The sequence below is a fragment of the Dicentrarchus labrax genome, unplaced genomic scaffold (assembly GCF_905237075.1).
Source record: "Dicentrarchus labrax unplaced genomic scaffold, dlabrax2021, whole genome shotgun sequence".
In the NCBI taxonomy this organism is placed as follows: domain Eukaryota; kingdom Metazoa; phylum Chordata; class Actinopteri; family Moronidae; genus Dicentrarchus; species Dicentrarchus labrax.
Window position 1 is genome coordinate 2,759,076 of NW_026136718.1, and position 26,743 is coordinate 2,785,818.

The following is a 26,743-nucleotide window of genomic DNA, read 5'->3' on the forward strand; positions in this document are numbered from 1 at the left end:
GGGGCAGCAGTTGTTGTCGGTGTGGCGGTTGTTGTTGGGGCAGCAGTTGTTGGGGCAGCAGTTGTTGTTGTGGCAGCAGTCATTGGGGCTGCAGTTGTTGTCGTCGGGGCTGCAGTCGTCGTTGGGGCCGGAGTTGTTTTTGTTGGGGCAGCAGTTGTTGTTTGGGCAGCAGTCATTGTAGTTGGGGCTGCAGTTGTTGTTGTTGGGGCAGCAGTCGTTGTCGGTGTGGCGGTTGTTTTTGGGGCAGCAGTTGTTGGGGCTGCAGTTGTTGTTGTTGGGGCAGCAGTTGTTGTCGGTGTGGCGGTTGTTTTTGGGGCAGCAATCGTTATTGGGGCAGCAGTTGTTGGGACAGCAGTTGTTGTTTGGGCAGCAGTCGTTGTAGTTGGGGATGCAGTTGTTTTTGTTGGGGCAGCAGTTGTTGTCGGTGTGGCGGTTGTTGTTGGGGCAGCAGTTGTTGGGGCAGCAGTTGTTGTGGATGCGGCAGCAGTGGTTGTAGTCGGGGCAGCAGTCGTTATTGTGGCAGCAGTCGTTGGGGCTGCAGTTGTTGTTGGGGCAGCAGTTGTTGTTGGGGCAGCAGTCGTTTGGGCTGCAGTTGTTGACGTCGGGGCTACAGTCGTCGTTGGGGCTGGAGTTGTTGTTGTTGGGGCAGCAGTTGTTGTTTGGGCAGCAGTCATTGTAGTTGGGGCTGCAGTTGTTGTTGTTGGGGCAGCAGTTGTTGTCGGTGTGGCGGTTGTTGTTGGGGCAGCAGTCGTTGTTGGGGCAGCAGTTGTTGGGACAGCAGTTGTTGTTGGGGTGGCAGTTGTTGTTGGGGCAGCAGTCACTGTTGGTGCTGCAGTTGTTTTTGTTGGGGCAGCAGTTGTTGGCGTTGGGGCTGTGACAGTATTACAGAAACGGGTCCCACAACAAGCAGGTCCGCTGCTGATGGTACCAACATTTTCCATGAAAGGTAGGCTACCCAGGCTGGTAGCAGCTGCACACATGCTTGCAGATGCACAGCCAAAGGCCGGAGATGTTGTGGACTCAGCTGTCACTGTGAGACGAATCACTATTTTACTTAAAGAACTAAATTGCTGTTGTTTGTAAGCAATACCACAATGTAGAAATACTCTTACAAATGCAAATCTTCCATGAAAGAAGTACTTTTTTGAGAAAAAAGTAAAAGTAAAGTCTACCCGTTAATTTTCCAGATCTCACGTATAGTACTGTATTTGAAATACTTTGAAGTAAAACATATATGAAGTCAAACTTTAAAATAAAAAGTAAAGACTCACCAGTTGCTTGAAAGCAGCGGTCCTCCGATCCCTTACATTGTAATAGGTTGGTGCATTGAGAGGTGGCGGGGTCACAAGAGAAACACTGTAGACTGTTATCTGCTGGAGTAGTAGGGACTGAAACATGAAAGAACAACATCATTAATTTGAGAAGTAAAAAACATTTAAAGTTATATTACTTATCCATAGTAATATATCTTTATTCTTTTATATTGACTTATCCATATACTTACATGCTAGAGTAGGTGAGTTGCAGTTATCTGTGTTGCAGCATGTCGCAGATGCAAGTGCACTCGCAGCTCCCAAGTTGGCTGAATATGTCTGAGAGCCTGTGGCTGGACACAGGGAGGACGATGCACAAGCCTTGTAGATTTGCTGGCCTGGGGTTCCAGCTGAAGTAGCTACAAAATTTAAGTGCAATTTTTTAATGTTGACGGCAAGAACACATAACTTTACAGTACATGTATTTTACTGAAAGTTAATAGATGACATAAAGAAATACCTACCTTGAATGGAAGCTGTTATACACATTGTCTCTGAGGAACATGTTTGTGGTATCGTGCTTGAACACTGCTGATTTGTGCAAGTTTGACACACAAGTGCTCCAGCTGTAAAGGGAGAAAAATAATCAGTGAATGATGATCACAGCTCAAAAGTCTTATTAAATGTCTGAGGTGTTTTGGTGGTTTGTAAAAGCTGAAAACTCTTAATGTTGTTATTATTGTTATACAAAAGGATCACCAAGGTTGTAAAAATGGTGTCTGATCTGCACTACATTACTCTTGTAAATTATCTTTATCTGCTTTCTACCTCTTCAGACTGCTTCTTGTACTGCTGTACTATAATGTGAATCATTTAAGTCTTAACTACAATTTTATACAATTTTAAATTGTTTTGTTTAATTAAAATAAATCATCTGTTCACAATTAGTGAAAGATTATTTAAATTCCTTTCTAAAATCAGCTATGATAAAAATGAGAAATTTGTTTAAATAGTGCTCTGTATTACCTGCAGAAACTGTAAAGTAAGAATAAATGGGGTTACCTGTGCTGGAGAGCGCCCAGATCAGAGTCAGAGAAAGGATCAGCTTCATCATGATGAACAGGTAAATAGTGTAGATTAGTTTTCCTGGGTGGTGATACTACACTCAGTGCCGCTGCACTTTATATACTGCACAGATGTGAATACATTTACGACAGATGCCTGCGTAAGAACAGAGGGATTGGGTGTGTTCCCATTTTTTTAATATGACCCTTCAGACACACGCCTCATCTTTTGTCAGCTGGAAAATGATCCTGTCAACACACCTTGTAACACCCTTTTTTAAAATTTCAGTTGTAAAATATAAATACTTAAACTCCTACATTTAAGTACAATTAATTTTTTCTGTGGCTTCGATACTTTTTTCCCTCCCCTGCTGTCTGAAAAGATTTTATAGATTTTTTATTCATATGATTCAGTTGTCTTATTTTTTAACAGACTACAATGGAAATACTCATTATCTTTGACAAAGTGCGATATTTTTATAAATTAATTAGAATCTTCTCAATAAACCAAAACCAATGAATTTTATATATATATATAAGTATTATAAAAATATAGGAAAGTGTATAGGGTACTGACCAATGTGCATTTTCACTATTTTAAAGTTCACTCTTTATTTGTAGAATATTGTTATATAATATAATTTGGGTGACTGCCACTTTTACAAAATAATAGGAATACACAGCAGTTAACTTTTCATTAGAGGTTTATTGTTTCATTTAAAGCGTCAGTGAACTGGGCCCCACCCAAATGTTTGCTCAAAAGCCCAGACCTTTTTAGGTTTATTTGTGGAATATTGTCATATAATATGAATATATATGAATATGATTTGGGTGACTTTTTTTTTTTGTTAGCTTTTTATTAAAGGTTTGTTGTTTTATTTGATGCATCAGTGAACTCATGACGAAAGAACAAACAAGGTAAGAATTTCCTTGATGCAAGAAGCATTGATCATGTTATTGTGTTAGACATTGTTCTGATAGGGAGGTAACTGTGTCACTTACTGACAGGTTATTATTACATTGATTGCTTTGCATGTGTTTCTTGCTTTTCATCATCTGGAATGTTGTGAAACTGGCAACCGACTGTATACTACATTCAATAATGATGTTAATTACATAGACTGTCACTGCATTGGTATTTCTTTTATATCTTGTTGTTACACCTTAATGTCCATTGCAGAGGCGGAGGGCGATGGGGGAGTGGCGGTTGCTTCTGGGGCTCCATGTCCAAATTATATAAAAGTTCCAAAACACCAGTAGGTTCGTCCTGACATTGTTGTGTGTGTCGTGTTTCATTCAGCCGTGTCACCTGAGTAAGCAAGCTAGCTAGCTACAGTAGTGTCACGCTCTCCTGACTGTGACCCTGGCTGGTGGCTGTGTGTATGAGTGGCTTTGGTTTATTTTTTGTGTGTTTGCTGTGTGCTTGGTGGGTTCTGCTTTTTGTCTGTCTGTTTTTCTCTCTCATGTTTCCTGGAGTTGGTGGGCGTGGTCTCCAGCTCAATATGGCTGTGGCACACCTGTTCTCTGTCTCCCATCAAGCACCTGCTCTGCATTCCCTCATCACCGCACTCTATTTAGACCTGGCCAGCTCTCCAGTCCTCGCCGGATTGTTGTGTTACATGTGTAAGGTTCACGCCAGCCTCAGATATCAGTCTAGTTTTGTTCTGTGCTCCTGTTTGCCTTATTCACGACTTTGCCTTTTTGCTCTCAGGAAATTCGCCCTGTCCCCCTGGATTACCTGTCTTCCCTGCCAGTCTGCACGGCCGTCTGGATTTTCCTCCACCTCGCCTCTCCTGCCAGCTTCTCCTACTACTCCCTCCCCAACAGAACCTGGAGCCAGCCCCCGACCCCCTCAGCTCATTCTTCCCAGTAGTGTTGCTTTCGTCAACGAACCTTTATCACGTGTCCGAAACGAGACGAGACGCAACGTAAATGGTGGTTGTGACGAAAACTATAATCAAATATATCATGCAATATTGTTGACGAATAAAAACGGGACTAAATGTGGTTTGCAAAATAAAAACTCTGCTAAAATAGCACTTCATTTATGTTGGACGAGACGAAATGTTATGTTATTTTGTCTCGCTATTATTATTATTATTTTGAAATATTTCTGTTTTCTGAGTCTCGGGGCTGCATCAGCGCACTGCGCAGACGCAGGCAACGGCACTTCCTCAGTCCCCACTCGCGGCATTATTTAGAAGATGCAGCTGCGGTGGGTTAACGTTAGTCACAGACACACACATTTTATTTGCACTTTTTTATTATGTTATTGTAGCTCGAGCTTTCAAGCACCTTGTTTCTCTTTAAGTTAAACTTGAATGTAATGTCATTTTTTTCTGGAATTGTCATTTGAAGCTATTTTATTTATTTTATTTAAATTTATGTGTGTACATGTTTGGTAGGTAAAATAAATACGTTGTGAATTCAACTGGCAGAGTGTCTTCCATGTCTGGAACTGAATGTATTCTTGAGTCTATAAGGTAACAGTAATATAATAAGATAACCTTGTTTGACTTGTGAAATGTGGCTTAAAGAACATTTTGGTTTTGTCTATACTATACTAGGTACTTGTACTATATTAACTGTGTTAAATAGAAGTGCATAACTAAAAAGAGACCAAATACAATTTTCATTGACTAGACTAAAATAGTCATGGATAATTCTGACTAAAATAAGACTAAAATGCTCAGACTTTTAGTCGACTGAAACTTGACTAGACTAAAAAGAGTATAAACGTGACTAAAACTAATAAAAACTAAAATGACAGTTTGACACAAAGACTAGACTAAAACTGAAATTAAAACAGGCCGCCAAAAACAACACTACTTCCCAGTCAGTTTATTGTCTGAATAAACCTCTTAACTTTCACCATTGGCTCTAGTCTGCTTTTGGGTACTGAACGAACCCTGACAAGTAGCTATTGGAATTTGGACATTAAGTTTTTCATAAGGACTATTTTCACCTCTGTTTAATTGACAGGAGTGAAAATTAAACATCCTCAACATTTTATTCTTTCAGAATGATGAAATGAAGACAGTTTGAGAACAATTTGACACATAGGATGTAGGATTTTTTTTTCTTCCCCTGGGCAACTATTTGTATGTATTTATATGTTTTTCCCAAAAGATTTATGTATCATGTAATTCAGGCATTCTATGATCCCAACTGGCTTGAAAAATAGTGCATATCCAGTTGTATGTGAATGTTTGGCCACCCCTTGACAAATAACACATTTCTTTTAGTTTTTTATTGAAAAGATGCAATCACAGCCTCTCAAGGGTATGTAACATAAAAGTCAATATTAATGCATTATTTTGTTTTATTTCATTAATTGAACAAAATAGAAAGATCATTGTAGCATGTGCAAAAGGCTGTGGGCAACCTACACTGTCAGTACTTATTAAACCTTTTTAATGAAAAAAAATTACATAAATGTGTTATTTCTCAAGGGGTGGCCAAACCTTTGCATACAATTTTATCTGCCCTGAATGGCGAAAAAAGGACTTTGAGCTGCCTTCTTGACAGATTATTTAGTCATCTACCGTGGTAGTATGCACTCTCTACAGTTATTGGAAAAGGAAGCGTGTGGTTTGGATTAAAGAGCAGTGGACTTTAGACGGGCACAGACTTTTGTGCTACACCGCTGCATGAAACCAACTTTAGAAAAAACAAACAAACTGTAAAACTGTTAAGCTTAGTATAGAAGCGCCTTAAAACATGGAATCTGTATCAGTGCCACTGCACTTTATATAGGCTACTGTACACTTTATGTACAGCTGTGAATACATCTCAACAAATGCATGTTTAAGAACCTCAGTGATTGGGTGTGTTCCCATTTTCACAATATGACCTTGATATTTTGTCAATTAGAAAAGCATCATGCAAACACACCTTCCCACACCCTTTTTTAAAAATGTCAATTGTATAAAATAGAAATACTTAAATTTCTACATTTAAGTAAGTACAATTTGTATTTTTTGTGTGTAGTTGATACTTTTTACCCTCCCCTGCTAACTGAAAAGATTTTATAGATTTTTAATTCATAATTCAGCTTTGTGGTTCCCCTGTAAGCCAATTCGGATGTGATGATGCCCATTCTTGAACACATAAGAAATGTGAGAAATGGCTAACCCAAGGGCATTCTGATACTTCCTCTATTTGGTGCAGAAGTCACATTATGAGACACAGTCAGTCCGGAACTCTATTCTTTTGGACCCCCTGAGATATCTTTGCTGTCTCTCTTGTGGTCATCACAGTTGAGAATTCTGTCATTGAACACAGAGAAGATGGAGCCCTTACCTGTACCAGGGCAGTTGGCTGTAATTCATGCACGAGTTCCTTGCCTCCCAGATACCTGCTGCCTGCAGGCTTACTTATTTGTTCATGATTTTGTTTTCATTTAACCCCTAAACCTTTTTTACCCTTATTGAAGAGGCATTATTTCATTGTTGAAGAGTCACTACATCATTATTTATTGATGAAGAGGCATTTTTACATTGTTAAAATGAAGTCCAAGTGTTTTCTTTATTTTTTTTTTATTATGCGGTTGGGAACTGATTCTCAGACACCTTTTCCTTGTGTTGAGACTTGGGGCTCAGTACTGCCACAATACGATTCAGTTGTCTAGTTCTGTTGGTCTTATTTTTGAGCACATCTTGGACTGTGTGAACACCGCTGACCACAATAGAAACAGACAAAATTTGTATATCCCTGATAGTGAAGAATTGTGATATTTTTATAAATATACTAGAATGTTCTCAATAAACCAAAAAACAACTGATGTTATCAGCAAAAGTGTTGTAAAAAATAAAGAAATATAGATTCTGGAACGTGTATAGGGTACTGACCAATGTGCATTTTGACTGTGTTCTTCTTTATTTGTGAAATATTGTCATATAATATAATTTGGGTGACTTTTAATCACTTTTACAAAGTAACAGAAATACACAGCAGTTATTTTTTCATTATAGGTTTGTTGATGCATCAGTGAACTGGGCTCTACTCCCAAATGTTTTCTCAAAAGCCCAGACCTTTTTAGGTTTATAAAAAACCTTCAACTTTGTCATTTCCCTCAGTCTCTCACACTGGACCACCACTTCAATTAAGTAAAAGTTCTATTACTGCGGTAAAAGCACCAATAGGTCCGCCCTAACATTGTCATAATGGGTTGTTGGTCTGTTTTGGCCACCCCTTGACACATTTCCTCATGCCGTCCCTACACAATAAAATTGCTCCTTCAAACTTTTGTTATTCTCATTCATTATTGCTAGAACATAATTGAATGGTGTCTGATTGGGTTTGATTTTTAAGGCCAAAGCCAAAGTTATTCAAAATGTTGTCATCAAAAAAGCTTTATTAGACAGGTTATAATAGTACAGTACAGTAGATATAATATAATTAAGTAAAACTACTCCAACATATATTTGTGAGATGCAACAAAGAACAGAATACAATCAATGTATCATATGTATATAAAGTATACTAATTATAGAATGTAAATGTGCAATATGTGACAAACAAATACACTGTAAATAGTTAAAAACTTAAATAGTAGAATCTTATCAGATTAAATAAACTACTGAAACATATATTTATTATGAAAAAAAGAAGAAAAGAAAAGAGCAAAACGTTTATATATATATATATATATATATATATATATATATATATATAAAATCATAATACATTAAATATAATTATATTCAGACCTAATTAACTTGAATGCCCAATATGTGACAAACAATACAGTGCAATTTCATAAATACTTACATTATAGAACATTTATATTTTTGTATGATCTCTTACACCATTGCTATCAATCAACCCTGACAGGCCAGAGATTTTTCGGATAACTGAAGCTCTGAAAAAAGTCTCCTCATTATACCCCACATGGCATATTCTGGTTTATTCCTTATACGATTTACAAAGTGACATTAAATTGTTTTCCCGGTAATAGTAGACCAAAAAGTTCACTTGTGTGTCTCTTATATTGGTGGCAACTTGTCCCACCTCAGCTTCACACAGACTCCATCCCCTTTTATCCTACATTTTGTTTTTCTAGCCCCTGTAACTGCCTAATAAAGATGGCAGTAAACCCCAGGATTCAAAAGGTAATTTCAGAGTTTTTAGTATGGGTTCAAAGGTACTTCTTCACAGATTGTTCTTACCAAAGAGTACAGATAAGGAGTCCGAGAAGCAGATGGAAAATACCCAGTCGGACAGAGCAGGCGTCACTGGTAGTAGCAGTTGTTGGGGCTGCAGTGGTTGTTGTTGATGCAGCAATTGTTGGGGCAGCAGTTGTTGTACTTGGGGCAGCAGTCGATGCTGTGGCGGCAGTAGTTTCTGTTGTGGCAGCAGTTGTTGTTGGGGCAGCAGTTATTGGGGCTGCAGTTGTCAATGGGGCTGCAGTTGTCGTTGGGGCAGCAGTTGTTGTTTGGGCTGCAGTGGTTGTTGTTGGGGCAAAAGTCGTTGTCCTCTGGGCTTCAGTCGTTGGGGCTACAGTTGTTGTTGGGGCAGCAGTTGCTGTACTTAGGGCAGCAGTTGTTGGGGTGTAAGTAGTTGATGCAGCAGTTGTTGCGGCAGCAGTCGTTGGGGCACCAGTTGTTAGGGCAGAAGTCGTTGTTGGGGCAGCTGTTGTTGGGGCAGCTGTTGTTGGGGCAGCTGTTGTTGTTGGGGCAGCAGTTGTTGTTGGGGCAGCAGTTGTTGTTGGGGCAGCAGTTGTTGTTGGGGCAGCAGTCGTTGTTGGGGCAGCAGTTGTTGAGGCTGCAGTGGTTGTTGTTGGGGCAGCAGTGGTTGTTGGGGGAGCAGTCGTTGTTGGGGGAGCAGTCGTAGTTGGGGCTGCAGTGGTTGTTGTTGGGGCTGCAGTTGTTGTTGGGGCTGCAGTCGTCGTTGGGGTTGGAGTTGTTGTCATCGGGGCTACAGTTGTTGTTGGGGCAGCGGTTGTTGTCGTTGGGGCTACAGTTGTTGTTGTTGGAGCAGCAGTCGTTGTTGGTGCTGCAGTTGTTGTTGAGGGAGCAGTGGTTGCTGGGGCAGTAGTTGTTGGGGCAGCAGTTGTTGTTAGGGCTGCAGTGGTTGTTGTTAGGGCTGCAGTGGTTGTTGTTGGAGCAGCGGTTGTTTTGGCAGCAGTCATTGTTGGTGCTGTAGTGGTTGTTGGGGCAGCAGTTGTTGGGGCTGCAGTGGTTGTTGTTGGGGCTGCAGTCGTTGTTGTTAGTGCTGCAGTAGTTGTTGGGGCTTCAGTTGTTGTTGGGGCTGCAGTGGTGGTTGTTGGGGCTGCAGTTGATGTGGAGGCAGCAGTGGTTGTTGTTGAGGCTGCAGTGGTTGTTGTTGGGGCTGCAGTTGTTGTGGTGGCAGCAGTGGTTGTTGGGGCAGCAGTGGTTTTTGTTGGGGCTGCAGTTGTTGTGGTGGCAGCAGTCGTTGTTGGGGCAGCAGTTGTTGAGGCTGTAGTGGTTGTTGGGGCAGCAGTGGTTGTTGGGGCAGCAGTTGTTGTTGGGGCTGCAGTTGTTGTGGTGGCAGCAGTTGTTGGGGCAGCAGTTGTTGTTGGGGCAGCGGTTGTTGTTGGGGCAGCAGTGGTTGGGGCAGCGGTTGTTGTTGGGGCAGCAGTGGTTGTTGTTAGTGCTGCAGTTGTTGTTGGGGCTGCAGTTGTTGTTGGGGCTGCAGTGGTGGTTGTTGGGGCTGCAGTTGATGTGAAAGCAGCAGTGGTTGTTGTTGAGGCTGTAGTGGTTGTTGTTGGGGCTGCAGTTGTTGTGGTGGCAGCAGTCGTTGTTGTTAGTGCTGCAGTTGTTGTTGGGGCAACAGTTGTTGGGGCTGCAGTGGTTGTTGTTGGGTCAGCAGTTGTTGGGGCTTCAGTTGTTGTTGTTGGGGCTGCAGTCGTTGTTGTTGGGACTGCAGTCGTTGTTGTTGAGGCTTCAGTGGTTGTTGTTGGGGCTGCAGTTGTGGTGGCAGCAGTCGTTGTTGAGGCTGCAGTGGTTGTTGGGGCAGCAGTTGTTGGGGGAGCAGTTGTTGTTGGGGCTGCAGTGGTTGTTGTTGGGGCTGCATTTGTTGTGGTGGCAGCGGTTGTTGTCGGTGTGGCGGTTGTTGTTGGGGCTGCAGTTGTTGTGGTGGCAGCAGTCGTTGTTGGGGCAGCAGCTGTTGGGGGCAGTTTTTGCCAGTGGTTGTTGTTGGGGCTGCAGTTGTTGTGCTGGCAGCAGTCGTTGTTGATGCTCAGTGGTTGTTGAAGCAGTAGTTGTTGAGGCTGCAGTGGTTGTTGGGGCAGCAGTTGTTGGGGCAGCGGTTGTTGGGGCAGCGGTTGTTGTTGGGGCTGCAGTGGTTGTTGTTGGGGCTGCAGTCGTTGTTGTTAGTGCAGCAGTTGTTGTTGGGGCTGCAGTGGTTGTTGTTGGGGCTGCAGTCGTTGTTGTTAGTGCTGCAGTTGTTGTTGGGGCAACAGTTGTTGGGGCAGCAGTGGTTGTTGTTGGGGCAGCAGTTGTTGTTGGGGCTGCAGTCGTTGTTGTTAGTGCTGCAGTTGTTGTTGGGGCAACAGTTGTTGGGGCTGCAGTGGTTGTTGTTGGGGCAGCAGTTGTTGGGGCTTCAGTTGTTGTTGGGGCTGCAGTGGTGGTTGTTGGGGCTGCAGTTGATGTGGAGGCAGCAGTGGTTGTTGTTGAGGCTGCAGTGGTTGTTGTTGGGGCTGCAGTTGTTGTGGTGGCAGCAGTCGTTGTTGAGGCTGCAGTGGTTGTTGGGGCAGCAGTTGTTGGGGCAGCAGTGGTTGTTGGGGCTGCAGTTGTTGTGCTGGCAGCAGTCGTTGTTGTTGGAGAAGCAGTAGTTGTTGAGGCTGCAGTGGTTGTTGGGGCAGCGGTTGTTTGGGCAGCGGTTGTTGGGGCAGCGGTTGTTGTTGGGGCAGCAGTGGTTGTTGGGGCAGCAGTGGTTGTTGGGGCAGCAGTGGTTGTTGGGGCTGCAGTGGTTGTTGTTGGGGCTGCAGTCGTTGTTGTTAGTGCTGCAGTTGTTGTTGGGGCAACAGTTGTTGGGGCAGCAGTGGTTGTTGTTGGGGCAGCAGTTATTGGGGCTTCAGTTGTTGTTGGGGCTGCAGTGGTGGTTGTTGGGGCTGCAGTTGATGTGGAGGCAGCAGTGGTTGTTGTTGAGGCTGCAGTGGTTGTTGTTGGGGCTGCAGTTGTTGTGGTGGCAGCAGTCGTTGTTGGGGCAGCAGTTGTTGGGGGAGCAGTCGTTGTTGGGACTGCAGTGGTTGTTGTTGGGGCTGCATTTGTTGTGGTGGCAGCGGTTGTTGTCGATGTGGCGGTTGTTGTCGGTGCTGCAGTTGTTGTTGGGGCTGCAGTTGTTGTGGTGGTAGCAGTCGTTGTTGAGGCTGCAGTGGTTGTTGGGGCAGCGGTTGTTGTTGGGGCTGCAGTCGTTGTTGTTGGGGCAGCAGTGGTTGTTAGGGAAGCAGTGGTTGTTTTTGGGGCAGCAGTTGTTGTGGTGGCAGCAGTCGTTGTTGGGGCAGCAGTTGTTGTTGGGGCTGCAGTTGTTGTGGTGGCAGCAGTCGTTGTTGGAGCAGCAGTAGTTGTTGAGGCTGCAGTGGTTGTTGGGGCAGCAGTTGTTGGGGGAGCAGTTGTTGTTGGGTGGGTTTGTTGGTTTTTGGTGGGGGTGGGGGTTTGGGGGGGGGTTGGGTGGGGTTTTTTGGGGTTTGTGGGGGCTGCAGTGGTTGTTGTTGGGGCTGCATTAGTTGTGGTGGCAGCGGTTGTTGTCGGTGTGGCGGTTGTTGTCGGTGCTGCAGTTGTTGTTGGGGCTGCAGTTGTTGTGGTGGCAGCAGTCGTTGTTGGGGCAGCAGTTGTTGGGGGAGCAGTTGTTGTGGTGGCAGCAGTCGTTGTTGTTGGAGAAGCAGTAGTTGTTGAGGCTGCAGTGGTTGTTGGGGCAGCAGTTGTTGGGGCAGCGGTTGTTGTTGGGGCAGCAGTGGTTGTTGTTGGGGCAGGAGTTGTTGGGGCTGCAGTGGTTGTTGTTGGGGCTGCCGTTGTTGTGGTGGCAGCAGTCGTTGTTGTTGGAGCAGCAGTGGTTGTTGAGGCTGCAGTGGTTGTTGGGGCAGCAGTTGTTGGTGGGGCTGCAGTGGTTGTTGTTGGGGCTGCATTTGTTGTGGTGGCAGCGGTTGTTGTTGGTGTGGCGGTTGTTGTCAGTGCTGCAGTTGTTGTTGGGGGAGCGGTTGTTGTTGGGGCTGCAGTGGTTGTTGTTGGGGCTGCAGTTGTTTTGGTGGCATCAGTCGTTGTTGAGGCTGCAGTGGTTGTTGGGGCAGCAGTGGTTGTTGGGGCAGCAGTTGTTTGGGCAGCGGTTATTGGGGCAGCTGTTGTTGTTGGGGCAGCAGTGGTTGTTGTTGGGGCAGCAGTTGTTGTTGGGGCTGCAGTGGTTGTTGTTGGGGCTGCAGTCGTTGTTGTTAGTGCTGCAGTTGTTTTTGGGGCAACAGTTGTTGGGGCTGCAGTGGTTGTTGTTGGGGAAGCAGTTGCTGGGGCTTCAGTTGTTGTTGGGGCTGCAGTGGTGGTTGTTGGGGCTGCAGTTGTTGTGGTGGCAGCAGTCGTTGTTGGGGCAGCAGTTGTTGTTGGGGCTTCAGTTGTTGTTGGGGCTGCAGTTGTTGTGGTGGCAGCAGTCGTTGTTGTTGGAGCAGCAGTGGTTGTTGAGGCTGCAGTGGTTGTTGGGGGAGCGGTTGTTGTTGGGGCTGCAGTGGTTGTTGTTGGGGCTGCAGTTGCTTTGGTGGCAGCAGTCGTTGTTGAGGCTGCAGTGGTTGTTGGGGCAGCAGTTGTTGGGGCAGCAGTGGTTGTTTGGGCTGCAGTTGTTGTGGTGGCAGCAGTCGTTGTTGTTGGAGAAGCAGTAGTTGTTGAGGCTGCAGTGGTTGTTGGGGCAGCGGTTGTTGTTGGGGCAGCAGTGGTTGTTGTTGGGGCTGCAGTGGTTGTTGTTGGGGCTGCAGTCGTTGTTGTTAGTGCTGCAGTTGTTGTTGGGGCAACAGTTGTTGGGGCTCCAGTGGTTGTTGTTGGGGCAGCAGTTGTTGGGGCTTCAGTTGTTGTTGGGGCTGCAGTGGTGGTTGTTGGGGCTGCAGTTGATGTGGAGGCAGCAGTGGTTGTTGTTGAGGCTGCAGTGGTTGTTGTTGGGGCTGCAGTTCTTGTGGTGGCAGCAGTCGTTGTTGGGGCAGCAGTTGTTGGGGGAGCAGTTGTTGTTGGGGCTGCAGTTGTTGTTAGGGCTGCAGTGGTTGTTGTTGGGGCTGCAGTTGTTGTGGTGGTAGCAGTCGTTGTTGAGGCTGCAGTGGTTGTTGGGGCTGCAGTCGTTGTTGTTGGGGCAGCAGTGGTAGTTAGGGAAGCAGTCGTTGTTGTTGGAGCAGCAGTGGTTGTTGAGGCTGCAGTGGTTGTTGGGGCAGCAGTGGTTGGGGCAGCGGTTGTTGTTGGGGCAGCAGTTGTTGTTGGGGCTGTAGTGGTTTTTGTTAGTGCTGCAGTTGTTGTTGGGGCAACAGTTGTTGGGGCAGCAGTGGTTGTTGTTGGGGCTGCAGTGGTTGTGTGTTGTTGGGGCTGCAGTTGTTGATGGGGCTGCAGTTGTTGTTGTTGGGGCAGCAGTGGTAGTTGTTGGGGCAGCAGTTGTTGTTGAGGCTGCAGTGGTTGTTGGGGCAGCAGTGGTTGTTATTTGGGCTGCATTTGTTGTGGTGGCAGCGGTTGTTGTCGGTGTGGCGGTCGGTTGTTGTCGGTGCTGCAGTTGTTGTTGGGGCTGCAGTTGTTGTTGTTTGGGCGGCAGTTGTTGTTGGGGCTGCAGTTGTTATGGTAGCAGCAGTCGTTGGGGCAGCGGTTGTTTTTGGGGCTGCAGTCGTTGTTGTTGGGGCAGCAGTGGTTGTTGAGGCTGCAGTGGTTGTTGTTGGGGCTGCAGTGGTTGTTGTTGGGGCAGCAGTCGTTGTTGGGGCAGCAGTTGTTGGGGGAGCAGTCGTTGTTGGGGCAGCAGTTTGTTGAGGCTGCAGTTGTTGTGGTGGCAGCAGTCGTTGTTGTTGGAGCAGCAGTAGTTGTTGAGGCTGCAGTCGTTGTTGTTGGGGCTGCAGTGGTGGTTGTTGGGGCTGCATTTGTTGTGGTGGTAGCGGTTGTTGTCGGTGTGGCGGTTGTTGTCGGTGCTGCACTTGTTGTTGGGGCTGCAGTGGTTGTTGTTGGGGCAGCAGTGGTTGTTGTTGGGGCCGCAGTTGTTGTGGTGGCAGCAGTCGTTGTTGGGGCCGCAGTTGTTGTTGGGGCTGCAGTTGTTGTTGGGGCTGCAGTTGTTGTTGGGGAAGCAGTCGTTGTTGGCGGAGCAGTTGTTGTTGGGGCTACAGTGCTTGTTGTTGGGGCTGCAGTGCTTGTTGTTGGGGCTGCAGTTGTTGTGGTGGCAGCGGTTGTTGTCGGTGTGGCGGTTGTTGTTGGGGCTGCAGTGGTTGTTGTTGGGGCTGCAGTTGTTGTGGTGGCAGCAGTCGTTGTTGGGGCCGCAGTTGTTGATGGGGCTGCAGTTGTTGTTGTTGGGGCAGCAGTCGTAGTTGGGGCAGCAGTTGTTGAGGCTGCAGTGGTTGTTGGGGCAGCAGTGGTTGTTATTTGGGCTGCATTTGTTGTGGTGGCAGCGGTTGTTGTCGGTGTGGCGGTTGTTGTCGGTGCTGCAGTTGTTGTTGGGGTTTCAGTTGTTGTTGTTTGGGCTGCAGTTGTTGATGGGGCTGCAGTTGTTGGGATGGTGGCAGCAGTTGTTGTTGGGGCTGCAGTGGTTGTTGTTGGGGCTGCAGTCGTTGTTGTTGGGGCAGCAGTGGTTGTTGAGGCTGCAGTGGTTGTTGTTGGGGCTGCAGTTGTTGTGGGGGCAGCAGTCGTTGTTGGGGCAGCAGTTGTTGGGGGAGCAGTCGTTGTTGGGGCAGCAGTTGTTGAGGCTGCAGTTGTTGTGGTGGCAGCAGTCGTTGTTGTTGGAGCAGCAGTAGTTGTTGAGGCTGCAGTCGTTGTTGTTGGGGCTGCAGTGGTGGTTGTTGGAGCTGCAGTGGTTGTTGTTGGGGCTGCAGTCTTTGGGGCTTCAGTTGTTGTTGGGGCTTCAGTGGTGGTTGTTGGGGCAGAAGTGGTTGTTGTTGAGGTTTCAGCGGTTGTTGTTGGGGCTGCAGTTGTTGTGGTGGCAGCAGTCCTTGTTGGGGCTGCAGTTGTGGGGGAGCAGTTGTTGTTGGGGCTGCAGTGGTTGTTCTCGGGGCTGCAGTTGTTGTTGGGGCAGCAGTTGTTGTTGGGGCTACAGTGGTTGTTGTTGGGGCTGCAGTCGTTGTTGTTAGTGCTGCAGTTGTTGTTGGGGCAACAGTTGTTGTTGGGTCTGCAGTGGTTGTTGGGGCAGCAGTGGTTGTTATTTGGGCTGCATTTGTTGTGGTGGCAGCGGTTGTTGTCGGTGTGGCGGTTGTTGTCGGTGCTGCAGTTGTTGTTGGGGCTGCAGTTGTTGTTGTTTGGGCTGCAGTTGTTGTTGGGGCTGCAGTTGTTATGGTGGCAGCAGTCGTTGGGGCAGCGGTTGTTGTTGGGGCTGCAGTCGTTGTTGTTGGGGCAGCAGTGGTTGTTGAGGCTGCAGTGGTTGTTGTTGGGGCTGCAGTTGTTGTGGGGGCAGCAGTCGTTGTTGGGGCAGCAGTTGTTGGGGGAGCAGTCGTTGTTGGGGCAGCAGTTGTTGAGGCTGCAGTTGTTGTGGTGGCAGCAGTCGTTGTTGTTGGAGCAGCAGTAGTTGTTGAGGCTGCAGTCGTTGTTGTTGGGGCTGCAGTGGTGGTTGTTGGGGCTGCAGTGGTTGTTGTTGGGGCTGCAGTCTTTGGGGCTTCAGTTGTTGTTGGGGCTTCAGTGGTGGTTGTTGGGGCAGCAGTGGTTGTTGTTGAGGTTTCAGCGGTTGTTGTTGGGGCTGCAGTTGTTGTGGTGGCAGCAGTCCTTGTTGGGGCTGCAGTTGTTGGGGGAGCAGTTGTTGTTGGGGCTGCAGTGGTTGTTGTCGGGGGTGCAGTTGTTGTTGGGGCAGCAGTTGTTGTTGGGGCTACAGTGGTTGTTGTTGGGGCTGCAGTCGTTGTTGTTAGTGCTGCAGTTGTTGTTGGGGCAACAGTTGTTGGGGCAACAGTTGTTGTTGGGTCTGCAGTGGTTGTAGTTTGGGCAGCAGTTGTTGGGGCTGCAGTGGTGGTTGTTGGGGCTGCAGTTGATGTGGAGGCAGCAGTGGTTGTTGTTAAGGCTGCAGTGGTTGTTGTTGGGGCTGCAGTTGTTGTGGTGGCAGCAGTCGTTGTTGGGGCAGCAGTTGTTGGGGGAGCCGTTGTTTTTGGGGCTGCAGTGGTTGTTGTTGGGGCTGCATTTGTTGTGGTGGCAGCGGTTGTTGTCGGTGTGGCGGTTGTTGTCGGTGCTGCAGTTATTGTTGGGGCTGCAGTGGTTGTTGTTGGGGCTTCAGTTGATGTGGAGGCAGCAGTGGTTGTTGTTGGGGCTGCAGTGGTTGTTGTTGGGGCTGCAGTTGTTGTTGGGGCTGCAGTTGTTGTTGGGGAAGCAGTCGTTGTTGGGGGAGCAGTTGTTGTTGGGGCTACAGTGCTTGTTGTTGGGGCTGCAGTGCTTGTTGTTGGGGCTGCAGTTGTTGTGGTGGCAGCGGTTGTTGTCGGTGTGGCGGTTGTTGTTGGGGCTGCAGTGGTTGTTGTTGGGGCTGCGGTTGTTGTCGGTGTGGCAGTTGTTGGTGCTGCAGTTGTTGTTGGGGCAGCATTTGTTGTTGGGGCTGAAGTTGTTGTCGATGGGGCTGCAGTGGTTGTTGTTGGGGCAGCAGTTGTTGTTGGGGCAGCAGTAGTTGAGGCTGCAATGGTTGTTTGAGCAGCAGTGGTTGTTGTGGCTGCAGTTGTTGGGGCTGCAGTGGTTGTTGGGGCTGCAGTTGTTGTTGTTGGGGCTGCAGTTGTTGTGGTGGCAGCGGTTGTTGTCGGTGAGGTAGTTGTTGTTGGGGCAGCAGATGTTGTTGGGGCTTCTGTTGTTTGGGCTGCAGTTGATGTGGTGGCAGTAGTTGTTGGGGCTGCAGTGGTTGTTGTTGGGGCTGCAGTTGTTGTGGTGGCAGCAGTCGTTGTTGGGGCAGCAGTTGTTGTTGGGGCTGCCGTTGTCAGGGCAGCGGTTGTTGTCGGTGTGGCAGTTGTTGTTGGTGCTGCAGTTGTTGTTGGGGCAGCAGTTGATGTGGAGGCAGCAGCAGTTGTTGTTGGGGCTGCAGTTGTGGTGGCAGCAGCAGTTGTTGGGGCAGCAGTTGTTGTGGTGGCAGCAGTCGTTGTTGTTGGAGCAGCAGTAGTTGTTGAGGCTGCAGTCGTTGTTGTTGGGGCTGCAGTGGTGGTTGTTGGGGCTGCAGTGGTTGTTGTTGGGGCTGCAGTCTTTGGGGCTTCAGTTGTTGTTGGGTCTGCAGTGGTTGTTGGGGCAGCAGTGGTTGTTATTTGGGCTGCATTTGTTGTGGTGGCAGCGGTTGTTGTCGGTGTGGCGGTTGTTGTCGGTGCTGCAGTTGTTGTTGGGGCTGCAGTTGTTGTTGTTTGGGCTGCAGTTGTTGTTGGGGCTGCAGTTGTTATGGTGGCAGCAGTCGTTGGGGCAGCGGTTGTTGTTGGGGCTGCAGTCGTTGTTGTTGGGGCAGCAGTGGTTGTTGAGGCTGCAGTGGTTGTTGTTGGGGCTGCAGTTGTTGTGGGGGCAGCAGTCGTTGTTGGGGCAGCAGTTGTTGGGGGAGCAGTCGTTGTTGGGGCAGCAGTTGTTGAGGCTGCAGTTGTTGTGGTGGCAGCAGTCGTTGTTGTTGGAGCAGCAGTTGTTGTTGAGGCTGCAGTCGTTGTTGTTGGGGCTGCAGTGGTGGTTGTTGGGGCTGCAGTGGTTGTTGTTGGGGCTGCAGTCTTTGGGGCTTCAGTTGTTGTAGGGGCTTCAGTGGTGGTTGTTGGGGCAGCAGTGGTTGTTGTTGAGGTTTCAGCGGTTGTTGTTGGGGCTGCAGTTGTTGTGGTGGCAGCAGTCGTTGTTGGGGCTGCAGTTGTTGGGGCTGCAGTGGTTGTTGTCGGGGGTGCAGTTGTTGTTGGGGCAGCAGCTGTTGTTGGGGCTACAGTGTTTGTTGTTGGGGCTGCAGTCGTTGTTGTTAGAACTGCAGTTGTTGTTGGGGCAACAGTTGTTGAGGTTGGGTCTGCAGTGGTTGTAGTTTGGGCAGCAGTTGTTGGGGCTGCAGTGGTGGTTGTTGGGGCTGCAGTTGATGTGGAGGCAGCAGTGGTTGTTGTTAAGGCTGCAGTTGTTGTTGTTGGGGCTGCAGTTGTTGTGGTGGCAGCAGTCGTTGTTGGGGCAGCAGTTGTTGGGGGAGCCGTTGTTTTTGGGGCTGCAGTGGTTGTTGTTGGGGCTGCAGTGGTTGTTGTTGGGGCTGCATTTGTTGTGGTGGCAGCGGTTGTTGTCGGTGTGGCGGTTGTTGTCGGTGCTGCAGTTATTGTTGGGGCTGCAGTGGTTGTTGTTGGGGCTTCAGTTGATGTGGAGGCAGCAGTGGTTGTTGTTGGGGCTGCAGTGGTTGTTGTTGGGGCTGCAGTTGTTGTTGTTGGGGCTGCAGTTGTTGTTGGGGCTGCAGTTGTTGTTGGGGAAGCAGTCGTTGTTGGGGCTACAGTGCTTGTTGTTGGGGCTACAGTGCTTGTTGTTGGGGCTGCAGTTGTTGTGGTGGCTTGTTGTTGGGGCTGCAGTTGTTGTTGGGGGCAGCGGTTGTTGTCGGGGTGGCGGTTGTTGTCGGTGTGGCAGTTGTTGGTGCTGCAGTTGTTGTTGGGGCAGCATTTGTTGTTGGGGCTGAAGTTGTTGTCGATGGGGCTGCAGTGGTTGTTGTTGGGGCAGCAGTTGTTGTTGGGGCAGCAGTAGTTGAGGCTGCAATGGTTGTTTGAGCAGCAGTGGTTGTTGTGGCTGCAGTTGTTGGGGCTGCAGTGGTTGTTGGGGCTCCAGTGGTTGTTGTTGGGGCTGCAGTTGTTGTGGTGGCAGCGGTTGTTGTCGGTGAGGTAGTTGTTGTTGGGGCAGCAGATGTTGTTGGGGCTTCTGTTGTTTGGGCTGCAGTTGATGTGGTGGCAGTAGTTGTTGGGGCTGCAGTGGTTGTTGTTGGGGCTGCAGTTGTTGTGGTGGCAGCAGTCGTTGTTGGGGCAGCAGTTGTTGTTGGGGCTGCAGTTGTCAGGGCAGCGGTTGTTGTCGGTGTGGCAGTTGTTGTTGGTGCTGCAGTTGTTGTTGGGGCAGCAGTTGATGTGGAGGCAGCAGCAGTTGTTGTTGGGGCTGCAGTTGTGGTGGCAGCAGCAGTTGTTGGGGCAGCAGTTGTTGTTGGGGCTGCAGTGGTTGTTGTTGGGGCAGCAGATGTTGTTGGGGCTGCAGTGGTTGTTGTTGGGGCTGCAGTTGTTGTGGTGGCAGCGGTTGTTGTCGGTGTGGCGGTTGTTTTTGGGGCTGCAGTTGTTTTTGGGGCTGCAGTTGTTGTTGTTGGGGCTTCAGGGGTTGCTGTTGGGGCTGCAGTTTTTGTGGTGGCAGCGGTTGTTGTCAGTGTGGTGGTTGTTGTCGGTGCTGCAGTTGTTGTTGGGGCTGCAGTTGTTGCTGGGGGAGCAGTCGTGGTTGTTGGAGCAACAGTTGTAGTTGTTGGGGCTTCAGTCGTTGTTGTGGCAGCAGTCGTTGTTGGGGCGGCAGTTGTAGTTGTTGGGCCAGCAGTTGTTGTCGTAGTTTGGGCAGCAGTTGTTGTCAGGGCTGTAGTTGTTGTTGTGTAATAATAATGTCAATCAGTTAAGTCATTACTACAATTTTATAAGATTTTTTTATGTTTTAGATACAAATAATTTTGGTTTATTAAAATAAATTATCTCACCACAATTAGTGAAAGATTATTAAAATTCCTAAAAGTTTTAATTGGTGCTCTCTAGTACCTGCAGAACCTGTATGGTAAGAATAAATGGGGTTACCTGTGCTGGAGAGCGCCCAGATCAGAGTCAGAGAAAGTATCAGCTTCATCATGATGAACAGGTAAATAGTGTAGATTAGTTTTTCTTGATGGTGATACTACACTTTATCAGTGCTGCAGCACCTTATATACTGCACAGGTACTGAATACATTTGTGACAGATGCCTAGGTAACACCCACAGGGATTGGGTGTGTTCCCATTTTTACTGTGTGACCATTTAGACATTTACTAAATTTTTTGTCAATTGGAAAATCATCTAAGTCATCACCTCAACACACCTTCCCACACCCATTTCTAATTTTAGTTGTGTAAATATAAATACCTAATTTCTATATTTAAACAAGTACAATTTCAATGAATTGTATATACCAAAGAATTTTAAATATCAGATATCAAATAAGATTTTGGAAAGGGAATATGGTTCTGACCAATGTGCATTTTCACTTCTTCTAGAAATTATATTGACAATATGTTTTTGGTTTCTATAAATATTTGTGGTAAGCCCTTGCAACACAAAGATGATGGGACTTCTACTTTTGAATCTGCATTGTGCTTCACGGAGCTGAGCAATTGAGGTGCAGGATGCATCACATTGGGATAAAGTTGATCACTGATCGATGTAGATGTTAGATAATGTTATTTAGATAATATTACTGTCTACATCGTGATAAAAGTCAATGGACTGTGTAAACACCACTGACAACAATGAAAATCCACTTAATTTCTATATCCCTGACATCTGATGATGTTATAAACCAAATAACAATAGATCCAAAACCAATGACTTTTATCATCCTAAGTATTTTAAAAATAATTTAGATTTTGGAAAGTGTATGTGGTACTAACCAACGTGCATTTTCACTGTATACAAATGTACTCTTGAGATTTTTCTTCTTCAACTTCCCTTATGGAATATTATCATATTATATAATTTCTGCTACTTTTATTCATTTTTACATAGTAGTAGGAATACACAGCAGTTAGTTTTACTAACTAACTGCTTTACTCACACATTATTATAATGTCCCTTTCTTCACATGTCCTTCTTGTTTATTCATAATCTGGAATGCGGTGAAACTGGCAACCCATCTACACTCTATTCAACGATGATGCTAATTGTACAGACTGTAGTCTTTGTTACCTGTGTTTTTTTATATCTTGTGTTTACGCCCTAATGTCTTATGCAACTTTAAACTTTTGTGTTGCCTTACCTGTACCTGTATCTTATAACAATGCCCTATGAAGCAGTTTAAATTAAAACTGTAATTCTACCTTTACCAGCTACAACATAAAAGGCTCTTTCCATCCTAATGTATCTGTAAGTATAAAACAATATACCTTTAATATGACAATGATCTTATCTTTTCTGGTGTGACTTAAATGAGATCCATCTGCAATAAATTAGAGTTGTGAGTTGCAGATAATTAAGTGCAGTTTAATTATGCTGTCAGAAAGGACACATACCTTTACAGCATTTCACTGAAAAATACTAGATGAAGAAATGACCTCAGTATCTGGCAAAGACAACAACAGCAGCCATTGTGAAATTGCCAAACTCCCTTGGCAAGTAGTGTGGTCTCAGGGATGCACAGAGCAGTTATATGTCTGGGTTATATATAATGTCTCTCACTGTATACTGTTTGCACCATTTGTCACTCACATAGACGAACACGCACCCTACGGTCCACATGCCAGACGCACAAGCGAGTAACCCTCCAGGATGGGTCCGGGACTCGTTGGTGAAGCCAGGTCTCGGTAAACAATATGAGATTTGATTCCCGATTCTCATCTTGGGCATCAGCGAACACACATTGCTCAGAATTATTGATGGTAGTGGTGGTTTACTGGTTCGCCAACGAAGGTGCTCTCGGACGCCCCCCCCCATCTCCCTCTCCTTGCGGAGCCAGCAGTAGGATGACTAAGTTTGGTAGGCACGATGCCTACCGAGGCTACCAACAGCTGCTGTTAATGCCACGCATTATAATGGCATTATCACAATGAACACACTTCATTACAAGTGGGTTAAAATTGCTGCACTTGCAACTAATACTTTGGTAAAACTAACATCAGAAAGATTTCCTTAAAGGGTGAAAAGTAAAAGTCGCTAGTTTTACTAAATGATTATCATGATAGAAGTATTTTAATGTTGTAGATGGTCGAGGTGGAGCAAATTGTAACTAGACCTGTTGTATTTTATAGGCTCAACAAATGGTTTGTATGTAAAAACTTAGTAAAATCTAGTAGCTTATTATATGTCAGATAACTGCAAAAGTATGTAAATATAATCAGAAAAATTTACTTAAATGTAAAAGAACTTAAAAACTATCCCCTGTGACTGATACTACATATACTATTATACATAATATCAGATTATTATGACTCATGCCCAGTACTCCAATCTGACCACTTTTTTCAGTAACGAGTAATCTAACGCGTTACTATTTCCAAGCCAGTAATCAGATTAAGGTTACTTATCCAAGTCACTGTGCGTTACTATGTTTGTCATTTTCCTTATTAAAACTATATTTGCTTTCTGTCTCTGGGAGTGAAGTCACGTAGTCTATGCGACGTCATGTTTTCAGCATGAGGACAGTTCACGTGTAGGCTACGCAGACACAAACATAAACAACAATGGAGGGAGGAGAGAGATGCGCGTTTTCTAGCTGGAAATACAGTCACTATTTTGAGTTTGTGTCAGCTAAAGATGGCAATATTAAGGTTCGTTGTACACTCTGTGCTGGTGGCGACAAAGTGCTATCTAGCTACAAAAACACTACGTCAAATTTGAAGAAACATTTGGAGTCGCAGCACTGCACAGTCAAACTTACAGAGCAAGTCCCACCAGGTGGTATGAAGCAGAGAGCAGGAGGTCCCCCACCACCCAAACAACAAAAGCTGGACTTGGATGCAAAACCAGTAAGTGGGGGAAGAGTTGAAGAAGTTGGTCGGGCAGTATGTTGTAGACTAAAATGTCAGGAGATACATTGTTACTGTTAAAAATTCACTTCCAATAAAGTGAGTGTTGGCAAAAGCGGTTGTCATTTTTATGTTGTCGGCAGCTGCTGAATGTAACTAATAAAGTAACTTGTAATCTAACTTAGTTATTTTTAAAATGTTTAGGAGGATCTAAATGGAATATAATATTCATAAATGCACTATAGCGCACAATAATAGTGCTTAATCATCTGAAAGTAAGACTAGTTGGTCCTCTAAGTCAAAGTAGCAATGCCACAGAGTACAAATACTCCATTACAAGAAAGGTTCAACCTTAATGGAGTGTATAGGCTTTTAGAAGTATAAAGTAGGATGTAATAGAAATGTAAATGAATGTACCTCCTAATTGTGCTCAAGTTTAGTACTTGAGTAAATGTACTTTCCTCTATATTCCCCAGCTCTCACAAACAGGAATTTGTTTGAAACACTTTGAGGAAGTAAAACATATTTGAAGACAAACTTAGTGTTTACTTAGTAAGTGTACCCTCATAATTGTTCAGTACTTGAGTAGATGTACCACCGGTTCATTTACTAAACATCACATATTGTAATTTGATTGAAAAAACCTTTGGACAGAAATTCTGTTCAACTATGTATTATAAAGACTCACCAGTTGCTTGAAAGCAGTTCAGTCAGGACCACTTATGTCAAAATATCTTCTATTCCAAAGCAGTATATTACATTTGGCGGTATGGCTCTGTTCTGGGACCTCCTTGTCCTTCCCTATGCCTACATGGAAAACCTTATGGCAGGGAGAGCTCCCCTCCCTGCCCTTCCATGTGCATACATGGAAAGGTATAAGACAAGGAGAGTGGCAGCAGAGACCCCCAAAGAACCATATCAGGCAACCTCCCTTGCATGAGCTACATGTAGTTTCTCCTATACACTTGGTGTAGGCATTGTAATCTGCAACGAAAATGAAACGTAGACACAATAAAATGTTAAAGTATTAACCGTTGCAATTGAAATGGTGAAACAAAGACATTATCAGAGTTTGGAACTAAATTGAAGCTGATGGAAAGTATCTGGTAGGGGTGCTGATCAGGAAGATTTTTTATCTATTTAATAAATTGCTTCCCAGATCTTGTTTTTTCTACTTCTGAGTGGGTGACTGGTCTGATGAGAAGTGTACTCTGTTGTTACTATGTATCAGTTTATCAGTGGTAGCACAACACGCATGACTGACAGCTTGGTCACACCGCCCATGTTTTGATTTACTTTCTTTGGCGCCCATGTTAACAGATTAGACCGCTCACACTGCGTATCAGGTGTGTCTGCTGCACAATTCACTAGTTAAATGGTTTGGGTTGGTTAGGATTAGGTTTAGGCACCTGCCCCTGTTTGTTTTGAATACAGTGCCCCTGCATATCTCCTCCCAGAGGGTAGGATCTGAAAGCAAGTGCTTAGATTATGAGTTGTGTCCTTTGCAATTTTACTTTCTTTACCACCCTCTGTTCATGAAGTAGCTGGAGGGATGGGCACTCATTTTCACAGAGGTTGGACCCCGATGTAACCACCCTCCGCAGTTTGGCCTTTTTGGTCTCTGATAGTTTACCATACCAAGCCAGAAAAAAAGAGGTGAGGAGGCTTTCTATATGATAAATGTAAAAGCTGCGAAGGATGGGAGCTCCTACATCCAGAATGCTTCAGCCTCCATTGAAGGTAGATCCACTGCTGGAACTTTAATAAGATGATTTGTGTGTTGTTAAAGGTCAGGCCTCTGTTGATTGTGGTTCTCACCATTGAGTTTCACCAGTGGAACAGGGTCAGCCTTGTTCCAGAAGTCTATGAGGAGCTCTTTTGTCTTCTTCACATTTATCCAGAGGTGCTCCTCACACTACTGGTACATCCTCTTACTTCCTGCAGTGTCATCTACAAACTTCACCGCCATGGGCGCTGGAGCTGTTGAACCTAACAAACAGCTCCCTTTTGAGGAGAAAGTCCAGTATCCAGAGGATCATACATGGTTCCACCTGGAGCTCTTGCAGTTTTGTACAGAGGATGTGGGGCTGCAAGTAGTTGTAGTTGTAGTATCACTGCATCTTCCACTGAGTCCTTTTGCACCTCATTCCCCTGTTGCTGCTGCTTCTTAATACGTCCTTAAATCTGTGACCCTTAGCAAAACAAACAATCTCACAAGCATCACACACTCCACTCCATCGCGGTTTGCCAGCAGAGCAGTGCCCCCTAGTATAATCACAAAAAAAAGTGACCATACTTCAGTATCCAAACCAAGCTATGTTTCGCACTATTAAAATGGCTCCAGAAAGCTGATAGAGTTGACACTGGTATCACAAGTATACGATGTTGCAGATTCCAAACATCACAATACATGGAGAATATTTTGAAGCAATGAGCATGTGATATGTCGTAAATGAAAAAGGCAACAAATGGATGGGGCTCAATTTTTCAGTATGTTTCCAAAAATAAATTATTCATATATTCAAACCCTGGTTTTCACTTCATGTCTGTGCAAGACAGAGGAAAAACTGGGCACAGAAAAACTGATGTGTTCTTATTAGTTTTAATTTTGTCCCTGGATCTTGCAAACCAACCAAGGGCAGCAGAACGTCTCACACAAATTAACTCCTCAGGCTAGGTGGGCATTGGTAATGATGAAAATCTTGGTAGGAATCAAAATTATATGATCACTTATGACAATCAGAATAAGTTTCTAAGCCAAATAAGTCATTATTTATTCCTCTCGGATACTGTGTGCGTCTGCAATAGGTAGAACACAGATCGATGCACAAATTCACATTTTTCCGGTGTTTTATTCTACTTTTGCTTTTTTATTAGTTTTTATTTTTATTTCATTTTAAATGTTTGTTTTGAATTCAGTTTAGTTTCAGTTTGGTTGATGAGGAGGATGGTGCATTACAGAGAGTAGTTGAAAATACTGTTCAAAATGGGAATTTATCAAAGGCTCAATGCCCTTAATTGTTTTCTGGTCATTGTTTTATACATATGGTTTATATGTTTGGCAACAGTGCGTATGCTTTTAAAGTTACTCTGTGGAGGAGCTGAGGAAAGCAACATGATTTTTGTGTCTCATGATACTGGAACCTCTGTCAACTCCAAAGGAGGTGGATAATGTCATTTTGGAACAGTTGTAAAATGATTAAGTAAAGTGTGATTTGGATCTGATTATTTGCATGTAGGACTTTTACTTGTAATGAGTATTTGTATATTGTTTTATTCACTCTGCTGTGCTGCTGCGAGGCTGTGAATCAGCCCAAGAATGTAATGTTGTTTTTCACTGGGGCTTACATAGTTTATGTTTATCAGCTCTACTATGGAATGTATAATCTGCAGTCTTCATCTCGATTTTTGACTCTTACCCCAAAATGATGCCATATCTTACATACTGATCAGCAGCAATGGATGAATAATGGAAAACAAAACAGATGAACATGTAATAGATGTAACAAACGCAACAGATGCAGTCCTGCTCTCCAAGGTTTCTGAAAATTCTATTAGATTAAGTAAGAATGATCAAAAGTCACCCAAATTATATTCTGATAATATTCCATAAAAAAGTTAAAGAAGAAAATCTTTAGACTGAATTTTTATACAGTGAA

At 45.5% G+C, this 26,743-nt stretch overlaps 2 protein-coding genes across 2 annotated transcripts; both read right to left on the bottom strand.

The window, feature by feature from the left end:
* Positions 1-11,924: 11,924 nt before the first annotated feature.
* On the bottom strand, positions 11,925-13,220 carry LOC127350634 (uncharacterized; the record flags this gene model as incomplete). The annotated part of the gene is made up of 2 exons (XM_051377449.1): positions 11,925-11,972; positions 12,711-13,220. Coding segments are annotated over 2 exons (558 nt in total), but the record flags the coding sequence as incomplete, so codon positions are not given.
* Positions 13,221-15,611: 2,391 nt separating this feature from the next.
* On the bottom strand, positions 15,612-16,841 carry LOC127350635 (mucin-5AC-like; the record flags this gene model as incomplete). Its single annotated transcript, XM_051377450.1, has 1 exon — positions 15,612-16,841. A coding segment is annotated over one exon (1,230 nt), but the record flags the coding sequence as incomplete, so codon positions are not given.
* Positions 16,842-26,743: the final 9,902 nt, after the last annotated feature.